Source organism: Monodon monoceros, unplaced genomic scaffold (assembly GCF_005190385.1).
Source record: "Monodon monoceros isolate NGI ecotype Baffin Bay Population unplaced genomic scaffold, NGI_Narwhal_1 Super_Scaffold_20, whole genome shotgun sequence".
NCBI classification, from domain to species: Eukaryota; Metazoa; Chordata; class Mammalia; order Artiodactyla; family Monodontidae; genus Monodon; species Monodon monoceros.
Window position 1 is genome coordinate 70,852,472 of NW_021703777.1, and position 22,262 is coordinate 70,874,733.

General features: G+C 39.7%; 1 protein-coding gene across 3 annotated transcripts in view; it reads left to right on the plus strand.

The window, feature by feature from the left end:
• ATP8A1 (ATPase phospholipid transporting 8A1) overlaps nucleotides 1-22,262 on the plus strand; it is a 238,085-nt gene that overhangs the window by 102,909 nt on the left and 112,914 nt on the right. For all 3 annotated transcript variants that reach the window (XM_029235506.1, XM_029235508.1, XM_029235507.1), the window contains 5 exons: nucleotides 320-402; nucleotides 4,682-4,731; nucleotides 8,695-8,764; nucleotides 14,333-14,417; nucleotides 19,201-19,340. In XM_029235506.1, the coding sequence (XP_029091339.1) occupies nucleotides 320-402; nucleotides 4,682-4,731; nucleotides 8,695-8,764; nucleotides 14,333-14,417; nucleotides 19,201-19,340 (428 nt within the window). The remainder of the gene's footprint in view (nucleotides 1-319; nucleotides 403-4,681; nucleotides 4,732-8,694; nucleotides 8,765-14,332; nucleotides 14,418-19,200; nucleotides 19,341-22,262) is intronic.

Here is a 22,262-nt window from a genome sequence, read left to right on the forward strand (position 1 = left end):
TCCAGAGAATATGCTGGACCAAGGGGTTTATTTAATTATCCTTCTTAGGTATGTTTGGCTAACAGTGAGACTTAATCTTCAGAAATATGACTCTGGGGTCTATATGTGTCTCAGATTCTTAAGATCATTCTACTCATTCCTTTGGCATTGTCATACAATTTTAAAAGAAGTGGATTTCAGTAAAAGGAGCCAGAATAAAAAGAATTTTAATTCTTTTTAAAATTAAGCAGAAAATTAGATTGCAATAGTGTCTTTCTCTGGTATTTGGGGTAATTTTTTTTTCACTGTATATTTGCTTTGTCCTATTTTCCTAAAACAGATGAAGGAGCCTTGGTCAGAGCAGCCAAGCAACTGAATTTTGTTTTCACTGGAAGAACACCTGACTCAGTGATTATAGATTCAGTAAGTTATTTATTTTTAAGTCTGTTTTTTTATCAAAGTAATACATATGCTTAGCTTCAAAGATAAAATAATACCAAAGAAGCTCAAAATAGAATAGAGGTTCCCAACTCTAGTTCTCCTCCCCAGAAGCAAAAACTTTCTATTCTTTTAGCTATTTCTTCAGACATTTACACATCTTATATATATTTTTTAATGTTTGATGAATGATATATGTATTGATTCTTCAATTTTAGACATATCTACTGACTTTCTATTCAGTTATATTAAATGAGGAGTTATTTCTCTTGACTCACCATCCCTTCCCAATAGTACTATAATTATATTACAGTATTTGGTGAAGCTAGTATTTGGACCCAGATTTTTAAATGGGCAAAAGACTTGAACAAACATTTCACGAAAGAAGATATACAGATGGCCAAGCACGTGAGAACACATCATCAGTCATCAGGGAAATGCAAATTAAAGTCTCAATGAGATACTACTGCATACCCACACAAAAGGTAAAATTAAAAACATTGGCAGCACCGAATGTGAACGAAAACGCAGAGCAAGTAGATCACCTGTTTTTGCTAGTAGACGTGTAAGATGGTACAATCCCTTTGGAAATCCTTTTAGAGTTTTCCAACACAGGTAAACATGTACCCAGCCCAGCAGTTTTACTCATACTTAACCAGGAGAAGTGAAAGCATGTGTCCACAGAGAGATGTGTCATGGAATGTTCATAGCAGCTGAATTCAGAGTAGCCAAAAACTAGAAACAAATCAAATATCCATTACTAGGCGAATGGATGAACAAATTGTAATATACAATGGAATAGCTAAACAATAGAAAAGAGTAAAATATTGATTCATCAAGAGCCTTAATAAGTCTCAGAAACATTATACTGGGAAAAAAAAATCAGACACAGAGGAATGCATACTCTTTTTTTTTTTTTTTTTTTTTTTTAATTTTTGGCTGCATTGGGTCTTCGTTGCTGCGTGCAGGCTTTCTCTAGTTGCGGCGAGCAGGGGCTACTCTTCGTTGTGGTGCACGGGCTTCCCATTGCGGTGACTTCTCTTGTGGAGCACGGGCTCTAGGCGCCTGGGCTTCAGTAGTTGTGGCACATGGGCTCAGTAGTTGTGGCTCGTGGGCTCTAGAGCGCAGGCTCAGTAGTTGTGGTGCACGGACTTAGTTGCTCCGTGGCATGTGGGATCTTCCTGAACCAGGGCTCAAACCCGTGTCCCCTGCGTTGGCAGGCGGATTCTTAACCACTGCACCACCAGGGAAGTCCCTATTTTCTTTTTTTTAATATTGTCTGTCCAGATACAAAATTATCTCCTGAAAATAAATTTTTTTTCTTTATTTTCTAAACATGAATCTCTTGTCTTTTTTCCAATTGCTTGACTTTCTACCTACTACTAATTGTTCCATACCTTCTTAGTGCACTTTTATTGGTACAATTATACCAGATAATCTGCCAGTGGGTAGTTGTTTCCCTGAGACATCCCTCCAGAAGTCCTCCATTCTCCTTGGTCTGGGCCAGTTTTGCCTGCTTCTCTGGCACTTGGAATTCCTTTTGATTGTCTCCTGTTTTGGACTTTCTATTTCCTGTAAGTCAAAACTTCTTTCTTAGTAAACTGGCTGGTGTTGATAGAACACATTTTCTGTCAATTTCATCCTATTGAAAAGGTGTTATTAGAGAATCGGAAGTCACAGTAGTGACAGCCTTAAGTAAACTTAGCTCCTGACTCAGGGCTCCAAGCTGCCCTGGTGGACAGTTCAGTCTTACTCGTGGTTGTCAGGAGGAATCGCTTTCCTGTCTCCCTGGGGACTTTCTTTACCTCTCTTCTGTGTTAGATTTTCTGTTTCCTGGATCCCATATTTTCTTTGTTCTTGGCTTACTCTTGTTATCGTGGAACACATTCTTTATTGGCTTCTTGAGAAAAGGTGCATGGAAGGTTATTTGGTTTTTTGTTTTGTTTTGTTTAGTCCTTTCAAGTCTAAACATTTTTTATCCTATCTTTCTATTTAATTGGTAGTCTGGCTGAATGTAGAACTCCAGGGTGGAAATCAGTTTCCTGAAGAATTTTGACTGTTCCTCTGTCTCCTGGCTTCCAGTACACCTAATTGAGAAGTCAGAAGCCACTGTGACTCCAGTCTTTGTGACTTGCCCACCCCTCTCTCTCTGGAAGGTTGTGGGATGTTCCTTGTCCCAAAAGTTCTGAAATTTCATGACAGTGTCCTTAGTGAGATATTTTAACCCATTGTACTGGGCACTGAGTGGACACTTTTCCATTTGGAAATCAATATCCTTCCATTATGGAAAATTTTCTTGAATGATTCTATTCATTTTCCTTCCCTCTTTTTCCTCTGCTCTCTCTTTTTAGAATTCTTGAACGCATCTTTTAACTTTTCTGTCCTGCTCTTCATGTCTTTGCCTTTTTGTTCTACTTTTTGGAAGTTTTCCTCCGTGTTATCTTCTCAGACTTCTGTTGATTTTCTTTTCATTTCTGCTATCATGTTTTGAGTTTCTAGAAGCTTTTATTGTTTTTTCAATAGTACCCTGTTCTTGTTTCACAGGTGTTGTACTTATGTTTCTTCTCTGGGAGGAATAATGATAGTTTTTTGACGTTTTCTTTTTTAAACAATTACAAGCATTTAACAGTTTAAATAAGCATATGGTTTTTACTGGAATATAAAGTGGTCTTAAGCTGTCATTATAGTTGTTTTGATTATTGCAATGGGAAAATGATACTTCACCAAAAATTAAATATCAACTTTCAATGTTCTTTTCCAGAGTTTCCCATTCTCCGCTGAGGAGAAAAGAACAGCATTTAATTACTGCAACACTTGCATATGGGATGTATAATAGACTGTGCCAGATCTTTGACAAGAGCTTCAAAATGCAGAATCATAAGGCCAGTCTCCTCCTATGCCACCAAAGAGCAGTATACAGGACCTAAATAATAATCACAAAAACATAACAATTGTACAAGCCATCTTTTTGTTTCAAACATTTTCTTCCTTTGCTTCATGAATGCCATTAAAAAGCATATACCGGAGAGTACAGCAATATTTCCAAAGGTATAAAACACTGCAAAAAGTTTTATGCCACCAGGAAGACACAGTAATCCAGTTCCAATGAGACAACAGAAAATGCCCATAGAAAGCATATGACAAACCACTTCATTCTGGTGTTGAAATGGAGGGAAGAGGCATCCAGGACCTGTCCACCAGCCCCTCATTTCCATCAAGAAACCCAGAGCCTGACACTCCACAGGCCGACATGGATGTTTTCTTTTTGAATTCTCTTTCCTCCAAATTGCTCTTATCTGTTTGTTTTGGGTATCTATGATCCATGTTAATAGCTGTCCTTGAATATCTATTAATCTTTGGTTTTCTCATGGTTAAGAGTGAAGAACTTGAAAGCTGGTATGGCAGTTCTGAGCATGAGGGTATTTGTCAACATTGGGCTTCACTGTGGGGTGGTCTGGTGGGATTCCTTTGGGAAGTCGTGGTTGTCTGTACCTTTAGGGCTTCTCTTGGTCTTGTGAATTCCCCAGAGATTCATTTTCTGATTTCCACCTGGAAAGGTCTGACTGCCAGAAGGTAGGGGGCCAAGTGGGTTGGGGTCATTGTGGCCTAGCCTCTAGTACAAATGTGATAACAGTGCTGTATCTTCAAGTGTGCCAGTCGATTTCTAGATGAAAGAGCCTCTGTTTTACCCTCCATAGAGCAAAGCCTCGGTCTTCTGCCAGTATGCAGGAAGAGCCAGTGCCCAGAGCTGCTTTTCTAGTAGCTCTTTCCCAGTCCTCCCATTTTAGGCCCCTCTCTTTCCTCCCAGTTCTAGAGCTACCTGCTATTCCACTTCCTTAAGCCTCTTAGGGATTATGTGGTACAAATCGGGTTGGTTCTCAGCTTTTCCCATGGCTACTGCAGGCTTTGAAACTTCTTGTATCTGCTAAGGATGTGTTTCTCACTGATCTCTTTTCTGGTTTCCACATTTTTCGTGCAATTTTCTCTTCTCTTATTTTCCTGCCATTGCAAGTTTCTTTCTGAAGTGTTTTTTTTTTTTTTCTGTAGTTTTGATGGGGCTTTGGGAAGGATGAAAATTAAATGTGTATGTTCAATCTTCCATCTTAACTTGAAAAGTTAGTAAGTTCAATTAAAGATGATGTATTTCAGAAGGGACAATTTGTTTGTGTTGACATTTTTTACATTAAAATTTCATGACTAGCGTTTATTTCCAAGAAGCCAAAGATGCCAACTCTATGTAATCAAGTTTTCCTTTTCTTCATAGCTGGGACAGGAAGAAAGATACGAATTGCTCAATGTCTTGGAGTTCACCAGGTAAAACATCTGCTCTGTGGTTTGTATGTATGACATAAATTTCCTTCCATTTTTATTTAACTAAATTTATTTATACCAAATATTAAAATCTTCAATGAAATTTTTAATTGTCATATCTGTAAGTAAATCATAAACAGCACTCTTCAGAGTCTTGTAAGGCATTACTCCTAGAGGCAATATAAAAATATTTTTGAACATAACTGTCTGCATTACAACTGTAGGGGGTATAGGACCAAGACAGTGATCTGGAAATATCGTTATACTTAGAGGTGCCAAGATTTATTTAGCATGAAAATGAATCAGAGTCAGGAACCCACCATTCTAATTAAGTGTTCATTATAACATCTAATTGTCTTGGGATACCCATCTCTCTGTTAGGTATAAAACCAGTTCCCATGTAGTAGGCAAGGGCAGAAAGCAAAAGGATTATTTTACTTACTTTATTTCCTAAGGTCAAATAAGAGAGGCCTTCCATTATGGTCAGTGATATCTCTATGAGTTTTGGGCTCTTTATTCCCATGTGACTATGTAGTTTCCCAACTAACCTACATTCTTGGGGCAAAATGACCTCAGCTACAGACAAGAGGGTGTTTATAAAGATTGTGTCATCATTCAGGGGACACTTAAAAATATCTTCAAGGCCATAACCAGGACGTAATGCTGCTGTTCAAGGAAATAAGTGTCCACTTTTTTTCTTGAACTTTTTCCTACATAAGGCAAGTCTGTACACTAACTAAAAGAGGCATTTTCTTTTCTGTGCCAACATTTGTTGCTGTCTTGGTTAGGAGTGACCACATGCCAGTGGTTAATATCAAAAGTAATGGGATCTAATTTATTATTTAAACATTGTGGTTTTTTTCACTTGTATGCACTGAAAGGCTCAAAGGAAAATGCATAAGAAGAAGTTGGATGATTAACTGTCATAGAATATTCTCAAAGTGTATCCCCCATCTTTTTTTTTTCCACATCAAAGTGACTGTTTTTCCTAAGCCTACTTGTATTATGTCTGTAATATATTATAAATAGTGTATCAGTTAGCATTTGGATATGTTTGTTTACGAACACACACTTAGAAACACTATGTAAGTGGTAAGTGTGTGAAGGAAAATAAAGCAAAGTTAGCAGCTCTTTCAGGATGCTGTGATGGGGGAGGCTTAAGGACAAAAGTAAGAGAAGTAAATGTGTGGGTATTAAAATAATCTCTGAAAGACATGAGTGGTTTACACTAGGATGATGGTAGAGAAAATAAAGTGAAGTTGATAGAATGCAGATACCCTTTGCAGGGATGTCAGGGGGCCATTGGTATGAATTGGATGCGGCAGGAGAAAAGAGGAGGAGGGGCTAGGGTTCCTGGCATGAGTGACTGGGTAGATGGAGGTACTGTTTACACAAATGGTGGATACAGGATAGATGCTGAGGCTGAGATGTTTGAATCATTAAGTTTTAGATGCCAGTGAGATATATATACATAGAGATGTCAGGTAGGCAACTGGTTATAGAGTCCTGACACATAGAAGCCTATGGCTGAAATATAAATTTGATAGTCGTTGGCCTGTAAATGGTATTTAAAAGCCATGAACGTGAGTTGGATCTCCTGGATATAAAATAATAATAGAGTAAGGGAAACAAAAAAGGCTGAAGATTGAACTACGAGTAACTCTAAGGGTTGATTAGCAAAGAGGAATTAGCAAAAGAAACTGCTCTGTGATTAGAGAAAGAGAGTGTAAGAGCATAAAGCCAAGGGAAGAGGATAATTTCCAGGAGGGAGTGGTCATCTGTGTCAGAGACTGCTGCAAGGTTAGGTAAGACAAAGCTGGAAGTAGTTGTTGGACTTAGAGATTCAACAGCTGGTGAAAAGAGAAGCAAGATGGGAGTGACTGGGGAATGAGTGGGAACTGTGGATGGCAACTGTTTTGAGAAGTTGAGCTGTGAAGGGGAGTAGAGCGTTGAAAAGGGATGCGTGTGGCTTAGCGGGGAGGGTGGTTTGGGGTGAGTTTCTCAGGAGAGAGACTAGAACTGTTTCAGTGCTGATGAGAAGGATCCATTCCAGGAGGAGAAGATGCAAGTTCAGGGGAGAGCAGCACAGCTTTAGGAGTGAGATGACCAGGAACGCAGGGTGAGAGAAGATTCACAGCGCATGTGGAAGGAAGGTCTCTGATACGAAAGGAAGTGTTCCTTCCATGGTAACAAGAAACAAGACAGAGGATGGTCCACAGTGGATAAATATGCAGGTTTTAATGACAGAAAGAATAGGGATTTCTTGTTGGAGGCTTCCGTCAAGCTGACTGCAAAAATTCTGAGGGTCAGGAATGACAAGGGCACATTGGAGACTTGAGGAATGGAGAGGTGCTTATAGTCCTGTGGGGAGACAGAGAGCAAGCTTATTAGAGAAATGTAGATGACGAGGCAGCATGGAGCACCCAGTGACGTTGGGACCATGTGTTTACTAATCTCTGGCTGGGTGACTTTTCTCCCGCAATGTCCACTTACCCTGATGGACCACAGAAAGGGTTCCTGTTCACCCAAGATTTGGGAGTTTTGCCAGGAGAAGAAAAGAGCAAGAAAGTTGATGAGTTTGGGACCATGCCATCAAAGCTGCATTAAGAGAGACATGAATCATGAAGGGCTGAGATAGAATACCTGTATGTGATTACAAAAAGGGGCCCAATTAAATGTAGTCCTAAAGCACAGGAATGAAGATCAGAGATATTAATACAGTGGGGATTAGAGATGGAGAAAGAGAGAACTAAATACTCCTAGACATTTCTGGAGGAAACTCCAGCTGTATGCTATGACACCAAATCTAACTGCTATATTGCACTCATCTCAGTTTTTTAGCCACAGAACGTCATAAGGTAACACAAATAGACGCAGACACTTGAGAAGTCTTTTTTACCCCTGGTTTCTGGAGAGAATATGCTTATACACAATTAGTTCCAAGTGAGGCTTATCGTGTGCAATGCCATACCTGTTTACTCTGTTCACTGTTACTTGCAATCTCTTTGCTAATGCATTAAAAGATGTTGTATGTTTGGCTAACAATTTTTATCTGTCTGTATTGCCAACATAATGTTAAATTGTTTGTGCTCATTAACTAGAGTTTGCAAGATAAATTAGGTTTTTTACATGATGCCAGTGGTTTGCTAGTAATCATTGAAAAATGATAGTCATGAAGGCTTAAGTGGGTTTTTAAAGTTCTAGTGTTTGCCTTTATGTGTGATTGGATGTGTACTTAAAACTGACTTTCTGTTTGAATAAAAAAAAAAAAAAATCCCACAAGGACTCAGAGGCAAAAAATACACAAATCAATTTTCATTGCAAAGTAAAGGAGCTGTTACAATGGACGATTCCTGGACTGAATGTCAATATTATGACATAGTATGAGAGTGTTTCGTGTTTGGTAATTGCAATCATTGTTGCTTTTGTTGTGGTCATCCACTTATAATGCTTGTTGTCAGTTTATTTATCTCCTGTAAAAATAAAATACAGTGTGTGTGTGAAAAAAAAAGTTATAAAAGTTCATATAGACAAAAAAAGATAATTTCTTTGAAGTACGGTAAATCAGCCATGTTTGAATATCAAAAAAAAATTGATTATCATTTCCCTTTTTAATAATTCATCGAAAAAGATACTGGCTTAAATATTTTTTAAATCTGAAAACATTGAACTAGAACTCTCCTTTATCCTGGTGGATACTAACTCTTGCAGGTTTCTAGGGAGCTATTTTGTAAATTATTCCTCTAGGGAAGCAGATGGTACCCTGGTGCCTTAAAAAACATAATGTAACTTTCAAAGGACTCAACTATACACCCAGCGGATGGTTTGTGTATGTGGAAGGATCAGCCTCATCATTTGGTCAAATTTATTTTTTCACTGGGAGTATTAAAATATGTGAGACGTGACAAACAAATAGGTGTATCTTCTCACTACGCTGACACATTGTGGAAAACCTCTTTCTTTCAGTGCTAGAAAAAGAATGTCAGTGATTGTTCGCACTCCATCCGGGAAGTTACGACTTTACTGCAAAGGAGCCGTAAGTTTTTATTTTTGTCTTTTACAGTTTTGATTTACGATGGTTTATAATGGATACGTTAAGCATTCTGCTACGGAAATGTAACACAGATGTTTAGCCTGAAGCTGCTGACGTCCACTTTGGGTAGTGTTTTATAGTAATAGTGTTCAGCCTCTTCTGGTGAAATATGGAATTCCTTCTGGGTAAATTTGGTGCTTTGAAAAAGTTTGGCCTGGGTTATTTATATAATTCAATGTTTGGTACATAATATTTGAGGTTTGTTGTTTAGAAATATGTTAGAAGCCAGTTAAATACGGAAAATATTTTAAAATTGAATAAGAAATGTAGTGACCTATACCAGTTTGAATTTAATTTTTTAAAGGCCATAGAAATGGGGGAAAAAATGGATCACAATTACTGCTATAATTTCTTCATGTGGAGACTACTATTTGTATTGTATTTGCATTGGTTATTATTAATTATAACAGAATTTCTAACTATTGGTTGGCTATGGTATATTGGCAGGTTATATTGACAAAATAGTCATTCTGACTGAATTTTTCTAGTTGAAATATGTCTACACTCATGGAAATATAAGAAATCTACTGCCCAGGGCCTTTTCTTTCTAATTCTTAAAATTAGTTAATATTTCCCTTTTGAATTATCCTTTCCAGGTACCTAGTATAGTTGGAGTAGTCAGGTAACTTACCAACTTGGAACTTTCCAATTTCAACTATAATCACCAATCTTGCTTTATTACATAGAACTTGGAAACTGAACTTACCAAGAAGCCCAAGCTTATTATTTGAATTCCTGTTGAGAATGTTTTTCAATGCCTTGGTTTTAAAGCATTGAAATGTAATTTTTGAATGCCTTGGTTTTAAAGAATTTTGGTAGAATTATTTCATGATGTCTCATGAATGTAGTTTTAGAATTCCTTTGGTTGTTGATTCAAACATCTAACATTTGTTTGCTGTGTGCATTTTATCTACTAGACTTTCAACTGGATTTGGGGGTTAGGAAGATAAGACTCAAAACTTGTCAGGAGCTTAAGACTACTCAGGGAAATATATATAAAGAGAAGATTAGGATACAATATTAAAATATATTGTAAAGATCTTTCACCTCCCAGTGGTAGCATTAAGTGATAAAGTAATAAGGAGAGCCCTTAAGACCTCCCACTTTAAACGGTTTGTATGTGTCCAGTTTAACTACACCCAGTCCACATCCTCTTTCCTTAGTTTTGAGTAATCCAGCTAGAAACTTTGTTTGGGGCATTAAAGCACTGAATAAAAAATAAAAACATTGGACTTCTTTTTTGAATAATCATGGAGATAGTTTGCATACATTAACTTGCTTATTGCCACTCCCAAATTAGCTATGGTATGTGGTTGAATACTAAAAAAGCATAAACATGTAAAACAGCAAGGTGCATTTGAGAACTATGTGCAGTTTGGCAGGGAATAGCAGAATGTGAGGTTAGAAAGGTGAGCATGGGTTAAGTCATGGGTTTTTCATGCTCGAGAACTTGTTCTTTCTTTCTGGATCATTCTGATGCCATTTAGAAGGTGATTTAAAGCAGAAAAGAGATGTATAGAGAGTTAGCAGTTGAAGCTGTTGACTACAGTCCAAGAAAAAGTTGATAAGGATCAAAACCTTATAACAGACAATTGCAGAGAGGATTAAGAGGACAGAGATTTAGGACTTAGTAATTGATTACATGTGGGTGATGAGGGAAGAGATGATCTAGGATTCTCAGATTTCTGTTTAGCTAACTAAATAGACTAAGTGATACCACTTACTAAGATAAAGAGTTGGGAGCTACATCTGGGCCATAAGAGCAAAGATACCTGCATTTCACAGGGGAAGATATATGGTGTGCTGATATAGGAGTTAAAAGTGTAGCTGGAAACTAAAAGCAGGGGATTGATGAGATCTCATATGGAGAAAATAATGCATGAAAAGAGAGGAGGGCTAAATGTGAAAAGTAGAGGATCCAGGAAGGACACTGAAATTTGGAGGAAAGCCTGAGGAGTCCGTTGATTCCTTGGCAGAGTGAATAATCAACAGTGACAAGTGTAACAGAATACCTTAGTAATGAAAGGCAATTAAGAAGTCTTCAACGGCTTCCCTGGTGGCGCAGTGGTTGAGAATCTGCCTGCCAATGCAGGGGACACGGGTTCGAGCCCTGGTCTGGGAAGATCCCACATGCCGCAGAGCAACTAGGCCCGCGAGCCACAACTACTGAGCCTGCGCGTCTGGAGCTTGTGCTCCACAACAAGAGAGGCCGCGACAGTGAGAGGCCCGCGCACCACGATGAAGCGTGGCCCCCGCTCGCCGCAACTAGAGAAAGCCCTAGCACAGAAATGAAGACCCAACACAGCCAAAAATAAATATAAATAAATAAAAATTTTTTAAAAAGTCTTCAAGAATATTTTCCAGTCAACATGGTATTATCTGTTCATAGTGTGATGCACCTCCTTTATTCCAAAATCATAGCAGTGATGGATATAGTATAAAGAGAAAACAGAGGTAGACCAAAATAGGTATAGAAAATCAAGGTGGTACACTGAACTGAAGTCTTGAGCTGAGATGGGTAGGAGTCCCAGGCCCTGGGTTGGGAATCAGGGAGCAATGTCTAGAGTTTGGTTTCTATGGGACAGTGGGCACAAATGGTACTTTCTGTAAAATGCAGATAGGAGCCAGCCTCCCCTCTTTAAAACCTAAGATAGTGGTAAACTTCCTAACCAGGAGAAGAGCTGAGGAAAGCTCATTCAAGCCCCTACTGGAGAGTACAGAAAACCACTAGATTGAAATGCATGTGAAGAAGGAAAGAGCAAGAGCAAAACTTGGAGACACATGAGGAAATCTCATGTCGAAGAGAGAACAAACATGTAAACAACTGGAGCATAAACTCACCCCATTTGTGAAATCATTTTGTGTAAACTGTTCTGACAGAGGATGTTTAGAGCTCAACATGATAAAGAAATTACAGTTATTTTTAATCAAAAAGAAATTTGGGGGAGAGGGGAGAATAGGTTACATGTAAGATAAATTAGAAATCATAAATAAATTTAAGAAAAAACATCAACAAATGAAATAAGCTCTAGATAGAGTTGGAGGGGTGAGGATGGAGTTAGTGAATTGGAAGATAGTATTTGAAGAGTTCATTTAAAATATCACACAAAGAAATGGTGTGTGTGTGTGTGTGTGTGTGTGTGTGTGTGTATGACTTATTTTTCTTGCTTTTTTCCAGATTTTCAGTAATTGGGTTGTCTTGCTTTGTTAATTTTTAAGTGAAAAAGAAGGAAAAGTACACAATACACAAGTTGTGTCTGCAGTAGTAGCCAATTTAGGGAAAGTTACATTTACACAAATAAAAATTTAATTTATTCAAGAAAATAATCCTACTCCAATATTTATATTCAAGAGAGAAATTAGAAACTTGAGTAATACACTTAATGCTTTAGGGACCTTATAGTGACTGAAAATTTTCAAATTAAGTGCCCCCTAAATAAAATTCTGTGCCATATGCAAAAAAGACCACATCTGAAATTAGTTATTTCTAGCCATTCACCACCACGGCAGAGGCAAAGTGCAGATAATTCTGAATGGCACACATAAGCACAGTAAATGTTTGTCTGTATTTAAATATAGATGTGTATAATGTCTTAGGAAATATTCCAGCCCCAGCTTCATGCAGCAGATCAATCTCAACTTGGTGTTTAGCTGGACAACAAGGGCAGATTCCTTGATGATTAGTAACTGGCTAATTTATAGCAAGATTATCTGCATGACGTCAGTATAAATTACAGTGCATAGCTAAGTAATTATATAAGACCTTTTTTTTCCTACTTGATACTTTATTATTACTGATTCTTGAATTTCATTGTGTAGTTCTTCTTTATTTGGCTTTACTGTATGATGTGGTATTCCATATAACTGAAATTTGGGGATAACTGAGAATTACATCAGTGCTTTATTCATTTCACACATATTTTTTGAATACTTGCCATGTGCAAGGCACTGTAGGTGAGGGACAGAGCAGCACTGGAACTTCAGACTAAAAGATGAACAGGAAAACAATGCTTTGTATGAAAATTTACCGAGGACAGATTCTTAGCCGTGAAGCCTAGGCTCTTCACATAAGTGACTGTAATCTGACAGTGCATGCCACTCCAGCAGCATCACCCCACCATGATTTTCCACTTTTACCTTGCCAAGGGCTAAGACACCAGATACGTAAATCCATTTAGGGTGATCATCAGTTTCTCCCACTAGAATGCTTAACTACATTGCAGAATTTAATCTCCCTAGCTTTATTACGTATCACTTTTGTTTTCATGACTTTAATTTTTTTTAAGATTTTCTTAATTTTAAAATGGCCTATTTTAATTTCATGGAAAATTTCATTAGCCTTTCAAAAAAAATAGTTTGTAAGTTATACCTTTCGTTCTCAGAAAGGAGCCATGAGGGGAAATTATCATTTCCTTTTGCTTTGCCCCTCTTCCCATTCCACCACTGAAAAATGAAGAGAAATTCATAATTGGAGCCTGGAATATTCCATCTGTTCTGAGGTCACTAAGTTCTGTTTCTCTCAAGGGTTCTAAATCATACTCCATTAGTCTGCTTCCAAATCTCTGCCCTGAGACTGGAGACCCCAAAATGAGTAATGCCACTGAGAAAGTAATTGCAGGTAAATGATTTATTTTTTCCTGGTCTAATAAAACCATGAAGGCCAAATACTAAAATTCCTAAAACATTAAATCCAAGCTGAAGAACAACTAAAGGAACAATAGGCAATTTATAAAGGGACAAAAATTAGAGAAGCGTACTGATGTTTAAAGTTAAAGCTGAAAGGGACTTTAAAGATAATCCGGTAATTTAATTTTACAGACTAAATAAATTGAGCCGTAAAGCTAAAGTAACACAATCAGAAATATTCATCTGTAAGGCAATGCTAGGCTTGTCCAAGATCCTCCCTGCTCTACCCACCAGCCCACTCCATGAATAGACCTGTGTTTCTCAGAGTTTGTTCTTTTGTGAGCACCAATCCCATGAAGATGCCCTAACCGCTAAGAGGTTCAGTAGTAAGTTTGGGGCATATACCATACCGCCCCCTTGGAACCACCATGCGTATTAGCGTTTTAAAGGCTCTAAGAAGTATTGCAGCAGGGCAAGCTCTTTCGCTTTGTTTAGTCCAGCATTTCCCAAACTCTTTGAGTCCTGGACCATTCTTCCTTATAGCACCTATGAACACTGCATTGTTCTGCAAAATCTTCAGGGGTTGGGGGAGATACTGCAGCACATCACAGGTAGGCGAAGTATTGATAGAATATGAGGTTTTGAACATTACAGTAACTATGGATTTATTCAGAAAGGAGAAAGATGAAAATATAGGACCAGAACCTTATTTCTTAGTGTCATAAGGGAAACAGTGTTATTAGGGAAAAATATTTTGTGCTTCAACACTAATGCTAAAAGTGATTTTTTTAATACTCATTTGCTGCTAATAATGTTGCCAACATCAACTTTATTAAACTCAGAATTCTTAGTTTAAGTGTGTTATACCTTCTGTTCGTTTTCCAGGACACTGTAATTTATGACCGACTAGCAGAGACTTCAAAATACAAAGAAATTACCCTAAAACATTTAGAGCAGTTTGCTACAGAAGGTGAGTGTATGGCAATAAAGCATGATTAAAATAAAATGAAATCATATACTACTAACATCTTACAGTATCATTCTTATTTTACTTAGAGATTCCTAAAGTAAGATAAAAATAAATGTTGATAATTTAGATTATACTCTGTGCTGTTCCCACCCATTATTTTTATTTCGCTCTCCTGTATTTATTAAAATTTTGAGAGACTTTGTCCCCACGTTTTAGGGCCTATAAATCTGTTTGCTTTTTAGAATAGATACTGTTTACAGTGGGTTTTTTTCCCCAGCATTTCAGACTTTCTTCAAACACACAAATGGTAACAAAGGGCACCCACAAGTGACAGGCATGGTCCCTAAGGCCTGGCTCAAAGGCCATGCTGGAGGATGTGAGGGACTTCTCAGCCCTACTCCCTCAGCAGCTCTGTCCCTTCCTACTCTACACCTCACAGGCACCTCTGAGATCAGTTAAAAGTGCGCAGAGGGCTTCCCTGGTGGCACAGTGGTTGAGAGTCTGCCTGCCGATGCGGGGACACGGGTTTGTGCCCCGGTCCGGGAAGATCCCACATGCCGTGGAGCGGCTGGGCCCGTGAGCCACGGCCGCTGAGCCTGCACGTCCGGAGCCTGTGCTCCGCAGCGGGAGAGGCCACAACAGTGAGAGGCCTGCGTACCGCAAAAAAAAAAAAAAAAAAAAGTGCGCAGAAACTAAGTTACTGTAGAGGAAGTTGGGCCCTGCCTCGCTGGCAAGAAAGAGGAGCAAGTTCTGAGGAAAAGATGGAAGCGGGCTACTGGGTCACCACTCAGGAGATGCCAGGCTGCTCCCTGGTCTGGCCTGCGTCACCCACAGCCTTGGACCTGGGCAGAGAAGGAAGCAAGGAGACACTCCCAACATGGCAGCCCTGGGCAGCTGGAGAGTGTGGGTCACTGGTCATGTGATACCCCAAAGCCAATGACCAGACCTCTCTCTGTTTACAGTTTAAATGCTTTATAGCTCAAGCAATGCAGAAGGAAAGAAACAAGAGTCGAAGAACTGGGTATTCTAATCTAAGAAAGAGGAGAAGAAATAAATAAATCTCTGTAACTATTAAAATAGTTATTCAACTTAGTGTCAACTCAGAACTTTTTATTAAGCCCCTACCACCTGCCAGGCTCTGTGTGAGACCTGAGAATCCGTGGCAAACATGCTTAGTTCTGTCTCTGTTCTACTGAAATGTAGTCTAGGGAGATGATCTAGATGAGATGAAAGGAAGTGAGAGTTGTTACACATTAGGGTCAGTTCCTACAGGAATTTATAGAATCTTATCTCTAAACTTAACAAAAGTGGCCAGCGCCCTATCTGAATCTCCCATCCAAGTTTTCACTTTTGTCTGCATCTGCTGGAACTGTTGCCAGTGGCACCAAGCCTGACCTCTGATCCAGTCCTTTTCCTCTTAATCCAAGCTACAGAAAGATAGGAATGTTTTTAAAAGCACTAGGCTTTGAAAAGCAGGAACATGAAGAACCTTCTCCCATTTCTCCTCCAAAAATGGAAGAGCATGAAGACCCACACATCTGTAGAGTTCAGATTTCATGAGGCGCAACTTGAGAGGGGCTTGGCAGGTACAACCTACCCAGCACACAGCACAGGTTTCTTTTTTGAGGAGGGTTAGGGGAGCATCTTTCTGCTCTCTGGTTGTGATGTTAAAGATATTCCAGCTCCTAGACACATTCCAATTGGCTTGGCCTCCACCTCCACCCCTTTCTCTCTGGCCCTAGGTGAGCAGCACTTGTGCACCATGGCTACCCCAGAGTAAGTTTCCAGCCAGGTTTCCAGAAGAGAAAAACATGTCCTAATATGGCCTAAAGATTTAAGTTCTACTCTAAGAGATCTGGCAGTGGACAACCCTACTCCTTTCTTGGAATATGGAGTCCTCTGGCCACTTTATGTCCTATCTTCTTTGCTTTTTTTTTTTTTTTTGCTGTGTTGGGTCTTCACTGCTATGTGCAGCCCTCTCTAGTTGTGGTGAGCGGGGGCCACCCTTCACTGCGGTGAGCAGGCTTCTCATTGCAGTGGCTTCTCTTGTTGCGGAGCACGGGCTCTAGGCACGCGGGCTTCAGTAGTTGTGGCACACGGGCTCTAGAGCACAAGCTCAGTAGTTGTGGCACATGGGCCCAGCTGCTCCACAGCATGTGGGATCCTCCCAGACCAGGGCTCGAACCCGTGTCCCCTGCATTGGCAGGTGGATTTTTTTTTTAACAACTTTTATTGGAGTATAATTGCTTTACAATGGTGTGTTAGTTTCTGTTTCATAACAAAGTGAATCAGCTATACATATATCCCCATATCTCCTCCCTCCCACCATCCCTATCCCACCCCTCTAGGTGGTCACAAAGCACCGAGCTGATCTCCCTGTGCTTATGCAGCTGTTTCCCTCTAGCTATCTACCTTACATTTGGTATATATGTCCATGCCACTCTCTGACTTCGTCCCAGCTCACCCTTCCCCCTCCTCGTATGCTCAAGTCCATTCTCTTTGTCTGCGTCTTTATTCCTGTCCTGCCCCTAGGTTCTTCAGAACCTTTTTTTTTTTAGATTCCATATATATGTGTTAGCATATGGTATTTGTTTTTCTCTTTCTGACTTAATTCACTTGTATGACAGACTCTAGTTCCATCCACCTCAGTACAAATAACTCAATTTCATTTCTTTTTATGGCTGAGTAATATTCCATTGTATATATGTGCCACATCTTCTTTATCCATTCATCTGTCGATGGACACTTAGGTTACTTCCATGTCCTGGCTATTGTAAATAGAGCTGCAATGAACATTGTGGTACATGACTCTTTTTGATGGCATGCAGATTCTCAACCACTGCACCACCAGGGAAGCCCCTCTTCTTTGCTTCTTTTTCTGACATGGTCCCAGCCATATTTTAGTTGACTTGAGATCACTAGCACCTAATTGTCTGAGAGCTAAATGACCTTGAGCAAGGACATTGTCTTCTTGGGAACGTAGTTAACTGCATTTATCATGGCTGGCAAATGCTTCCCCCTCTTCCTTGTTCCAGCTCATTAACTTTTTTCTGGCTGAGGGTAACCTCCAAGTGAATTATAAAATTGACAGGCATTGAGCACTAGAAGTAGGTCACTTCAAACATCAGCTGTGGGGCTTCCCTGGTGGCGCAGTGGTTGAGAGCCCGCCTGCCGATGCAGGGGACACAGGTTCGTGCCCCGGTCCGGGAAGATCCCACATGCCACGGAGCAGCTGGGCCCGTGAGCCATGGCCGCTGAGCCTGCGCGTCCAGAGCCTGTGCTCCGCAACGGGAGAGGCCACAACGGTGAGAGGCCCGCGTACCGCAAAAAAAAAAAAAAAAAAAAGAGAGAGGGGGAAAAAAAAAAAAATCAGCTGTGATTGTTTTCCCAGGGTATTCCTTTTTTGTCACTGTCCCTCAGTTTTTTAGACTCTTTATACTACAGATTCACAGTGGTAAAAGAGCAGTAGTAAATACAACCATATATCCCAGTTAGAGGAAGGTGGCTCTCCCAGTAGACCCCATTGGGGTCCCTCTCTTCCTTACTTCATAAGCGTCTGTGAAGCCACTGTGTTCAGCACTGGAGTTACAGGTATGAAGAACTCCGGGACCCTGCCCTTCAGGAGCTTCAAGCTAATGTAGGAGATCACAAGAAAAACAATATGAAACATTGTCATTCATACCACAGGAGTGTTGGGGATTTCTGCCTTTGGGGTCTGGGTGAGAGGAGGATGCTTCAAAGAGATGGTTTTAAGAACTGAGTCTTAAAGTAGATGCAAGGCAGGCAGCAGAGGGGGTTGAGAGAGGGGGAATGGAGAAAAAAATGACCAGTTTGTGCAAAGACCCTACCATGGGAAGTGAATGGCAGAGAATGAGGTGGAAGGCAATTGATATGTGGTGACTGAGCCAGACTCTGAGGTTTGGACTTCATACTGGGGAACGATTAAAAGACTTCAAGCAAAGGAATAACCTGATGAGATTCATTCAGATTTTAGAAAAGTTACTCGAGGCATGGAGGGTGGATTGAAAGAGCTGGGGAATTGGACACTAAGGTTCCATTGAACTTGAATCAGATTTCAACATATTGTTTGAACTGAATCAGTGTTTTCGAAATGAGACTTCGTTAAATAAAAACGGAAGTGTCAATCCAAATTTAAACCACTTCTTTCACCCCAAAATGAAACTTCGTGCTGTTTGCAGGCACCCCTTACCCACACTTCAACCCCCCAGGAAAATTAACCTACTATTTGTCACTATAAATTTACCTTTTCTGGACTTTTAATGCAATTCTACAACATGTGTTCTTCTGTGTCTGGCTTCTTCCACTTAACATAATGGTTTTGGAGGTCATCTATGCTGCAGTATGCATCACTACTCCATTCCTTTTCATTGTTCAAGAGTATTCTGTTGTATGGATACACCAGTTTTTGTTTATCTCTTCACCAGTTGATGGACATTTGGACTGTTTCCTTTTGGGGGCTGGTGTGAATGGTGCTGCTAATGAACATTTACCTACAAGTCCTTGTGTGGATGTATGATTTCATTTCTCTTAGGTAGATGGCTGGGAGTGAAATTGCTGGGTCATATATTTATGTTTAACATTTCTAGACAGTACCAAACTGGTTTGCAGAGTGGCTGCAGCATCATTCTACCTAACTGTAAATTTCCTGAGCACCAGATAAATATCACTGTGCTATGGGGAAAAAAAAATAAGGAAGTGTCAGACTTCTGAACAAAATCTTATTTGATGTTGTGGTTGGGGGTGTATGCTCCCTTTTTTTCAGGGTTAAGAACTTTGTGTTTTGCCGTGGCTGAGATTTCAGAGAGCGACTTTCAGGAGTGGCGAACGGTCTATCACCGGGCGTCCACGTCCGTGCAGAACAGGCTGCTCAAACTGGAAGAGAGCTACGAGTTAATTGAAAAGGTACGTGGAAGACTGTTTTGCCCGTAAGGCAAGTTTGGTTTCCAGAAAACTTGTCTTAATTCAAGGGGCCAATAAAATTAAAATCAAAATATCTTGACACACCGCTGAACTGTTGAATCTCCTCTGGTCTAAGCACTGACAGCTCTTAAAGTTTTTGCTGAAAAGTCTCTGGAATTGCTTTATATAGATCTGGGCTCTTTTCACAATTTTGGATCAAATTTAGTCTCATCTAGCAATACCTTTGCCAAAATCTTCCATTGCATCAGCATTGCTGAAGGTGTGCATGCCTCCTGCCCACACACAGACATGCACACAAGCTGCACACACATGCATGTGTGTATACAGTTAATGAAGGCATATAATGTGTAATACAAAGTAATATAATAAATATACAGCTTGTGTGACTCCATAGCCAATCATATAGAATGTATAAGTGAACAACCCAGTGCTTATACCTGGCCTGTCATTGTTCACTTAGATACATCCATCATTTCTGCCACAACTATAAATATCCTCGTTTTACCGACAAAGAAACCAAGGCTATTCAGCCAAAAAAGTGATGGATACACTATGATTGATGCTGTATAAATAGCAAGAAATCTTGCTTCCTAAATTAAAAATAGCAGACATTTTTATGTTGTACTTACCGTGTGCCACGTGCTATTTGTAGCACTTGAATCTATTAACCCAGCGGTCCCCAACCTTTTTGGCACCGGGGACCAGTTTCATGGAAGACAATTTTTCCACAGACCAGGGAGGGAGGATGGTTTCGGGATGATTCAAGCACATTACATTTATTGCACACTTTATTTCTATTATTATTACATTGTGATATATAATGAAATAATTATACGACTCACCATAATGCTGACAGGAGGCAGAGCTCAGGCGGTAATGCGATTGATGGGGAGCGGCTGTAAATACAGATGAAGCTTCACTCGCTCTCCCGCTGCTCACCTCTTGCTGTGGGCCAGGTTCCTAACAGGCCACGGACCTACAGCAGTCCATGGCCCGGGGGTTGGGGACCCCTGTATTAAATTATTTAATCTTCATAGCATCCCTTTGAGGTAGGTAGTGTTAATTATCCCAACTGTGCAGATGAAGAAATCAGGGTACCAGAGAGGTTAAGTAATTTTACAGATTACTCGGCTCATAGAGGGTGAACCAGAATTCTCACTCTGGCTCCAGAGTTCATACTCTTAGCCACTCGAGTATCTTCATTCTGACTTCCTAATTACATAATTCCTTCAACTATACTCATGTTTATAAAGCATAGACTCAAGCTTGCTTCAAGTTGATCTTGCCTTCAGATGGGTGACGACTGACATGTTTTTTCTTCGTCTCTCTCAATGTACTTCCTGTCTTGGATGGTAGCCAGCACCATGCATGTCTCCCTGGACCCTTCCCTCCTTCCTCTCCCCGCATGCCGCCCACTCTGTGTAATACCAGCAGTGGCATGGTACAGCTGGAGGTGGTTTTCTCTGGTATGCAGTTGCCACTTGTGACTGTAGATACTGTCCCCCCGTCTTCTCAGTGGATTGAGATCACTTTAGAAGCTAGTTTGTGTCTCATCTCTCCCTTATATTTGAACCTATTTTGTATCCTCCTTATTTCTCAGAAGACTTGTGATAGCATGTATGGAACCCTCCAACTCGATAAATCCCACCACCGCCACCAATTTTAGATGTGCACACACAGCAGGAGACTTGTTATTAATCAATTTATTGAATTTCTCTCTCCCTTTTTTTTCTAATATCCTTATATATGGTTATGTCTTTGGAATATTAGTGAAATAAAGTAATTTTTTATTTATGAGACCATGACTATAATCTCTTTCAATATCTCCAACCAAAGTCCCATATTGTCTTAAAGTACTAATGGTATTGATTCTTAATCTTTGGCTTTTCTTACTCTTTTGAGAAGTTAAAAAAAAAAAAACTGTTTGGAAATGATTCTTTTTCTCCTGTCTCCTTTCCTACACAGCCTGAATATAATGTAGCCTTTTCCCCTGTGGCAATGGTAGAATTAATATATAATAACTGAATAAAAATATTTTAAGTGGATTCTAACCATTAAATTTTGTTTCTACTTGAAGTGCACTGTAGCAGATTCTGGAGTTCAATGTTTAATGTGCCTAACATTTTTACTGTGAATGTCCTAGAGTTTATAGATTCGATTTTATAGGTTTAACAGTTGTGTGTGTGTGTGTGTGTGTGTGTGTGTGTGTGTGTGTGTGTGTGTGATGTCATTAAATTTTGACTTCGCTCTTTTAACTAAAACAGATGTTCAACCTTTCTTCCAGCAGATGGCGATCGCGAGTCACATTGAAATTTAAGTTGCCTGGGGAACTCCATTACATGTATTTATATATTTTTAGTTTACAGATACAGAAGCCTCCCTTATGACTGTCTCTTACCTAAAATAAATGAAAAAGGGAATTTATAGCTAATTCCTCTTTACTTCATGATAAGCCATGCTCTGTTTTATTGAAAAATCAGAAAGGTGAAGAGATTGGTTCCCATGGTCAGCCAGCTTGTTCCATATAAGGACTGATTTTCTATATCCCCTGAAACCATCGTTTCTTTCAGTAATTAACTTAAGTAACTTTCATTAAGCGGTTAATAGACGCTAGGTATCAGGGATGCACAACCAAATAAGGAACACTCAGTGTGGCCCTCTGAGTGTCATGGTCTGAACCAGTTCCTCTAGGAAATCCAGAGGAATGACCCACGAACTTGGGCCATAGCAGGCTTTCAGAGAGGTGGTAACTTTTGAAATGAGCCTCAAAAGATTATTTTACCAGTTAAAGGAGAGCAGAGGTCTTCTTAAAAGAAAAAGAATAGGCACAATGATACAGAGGGGTCCCTGCAACTAAAAGCTGCTTTTCTGAAAAATGATTCTCCCCCCTGATCGTTTGGGGAG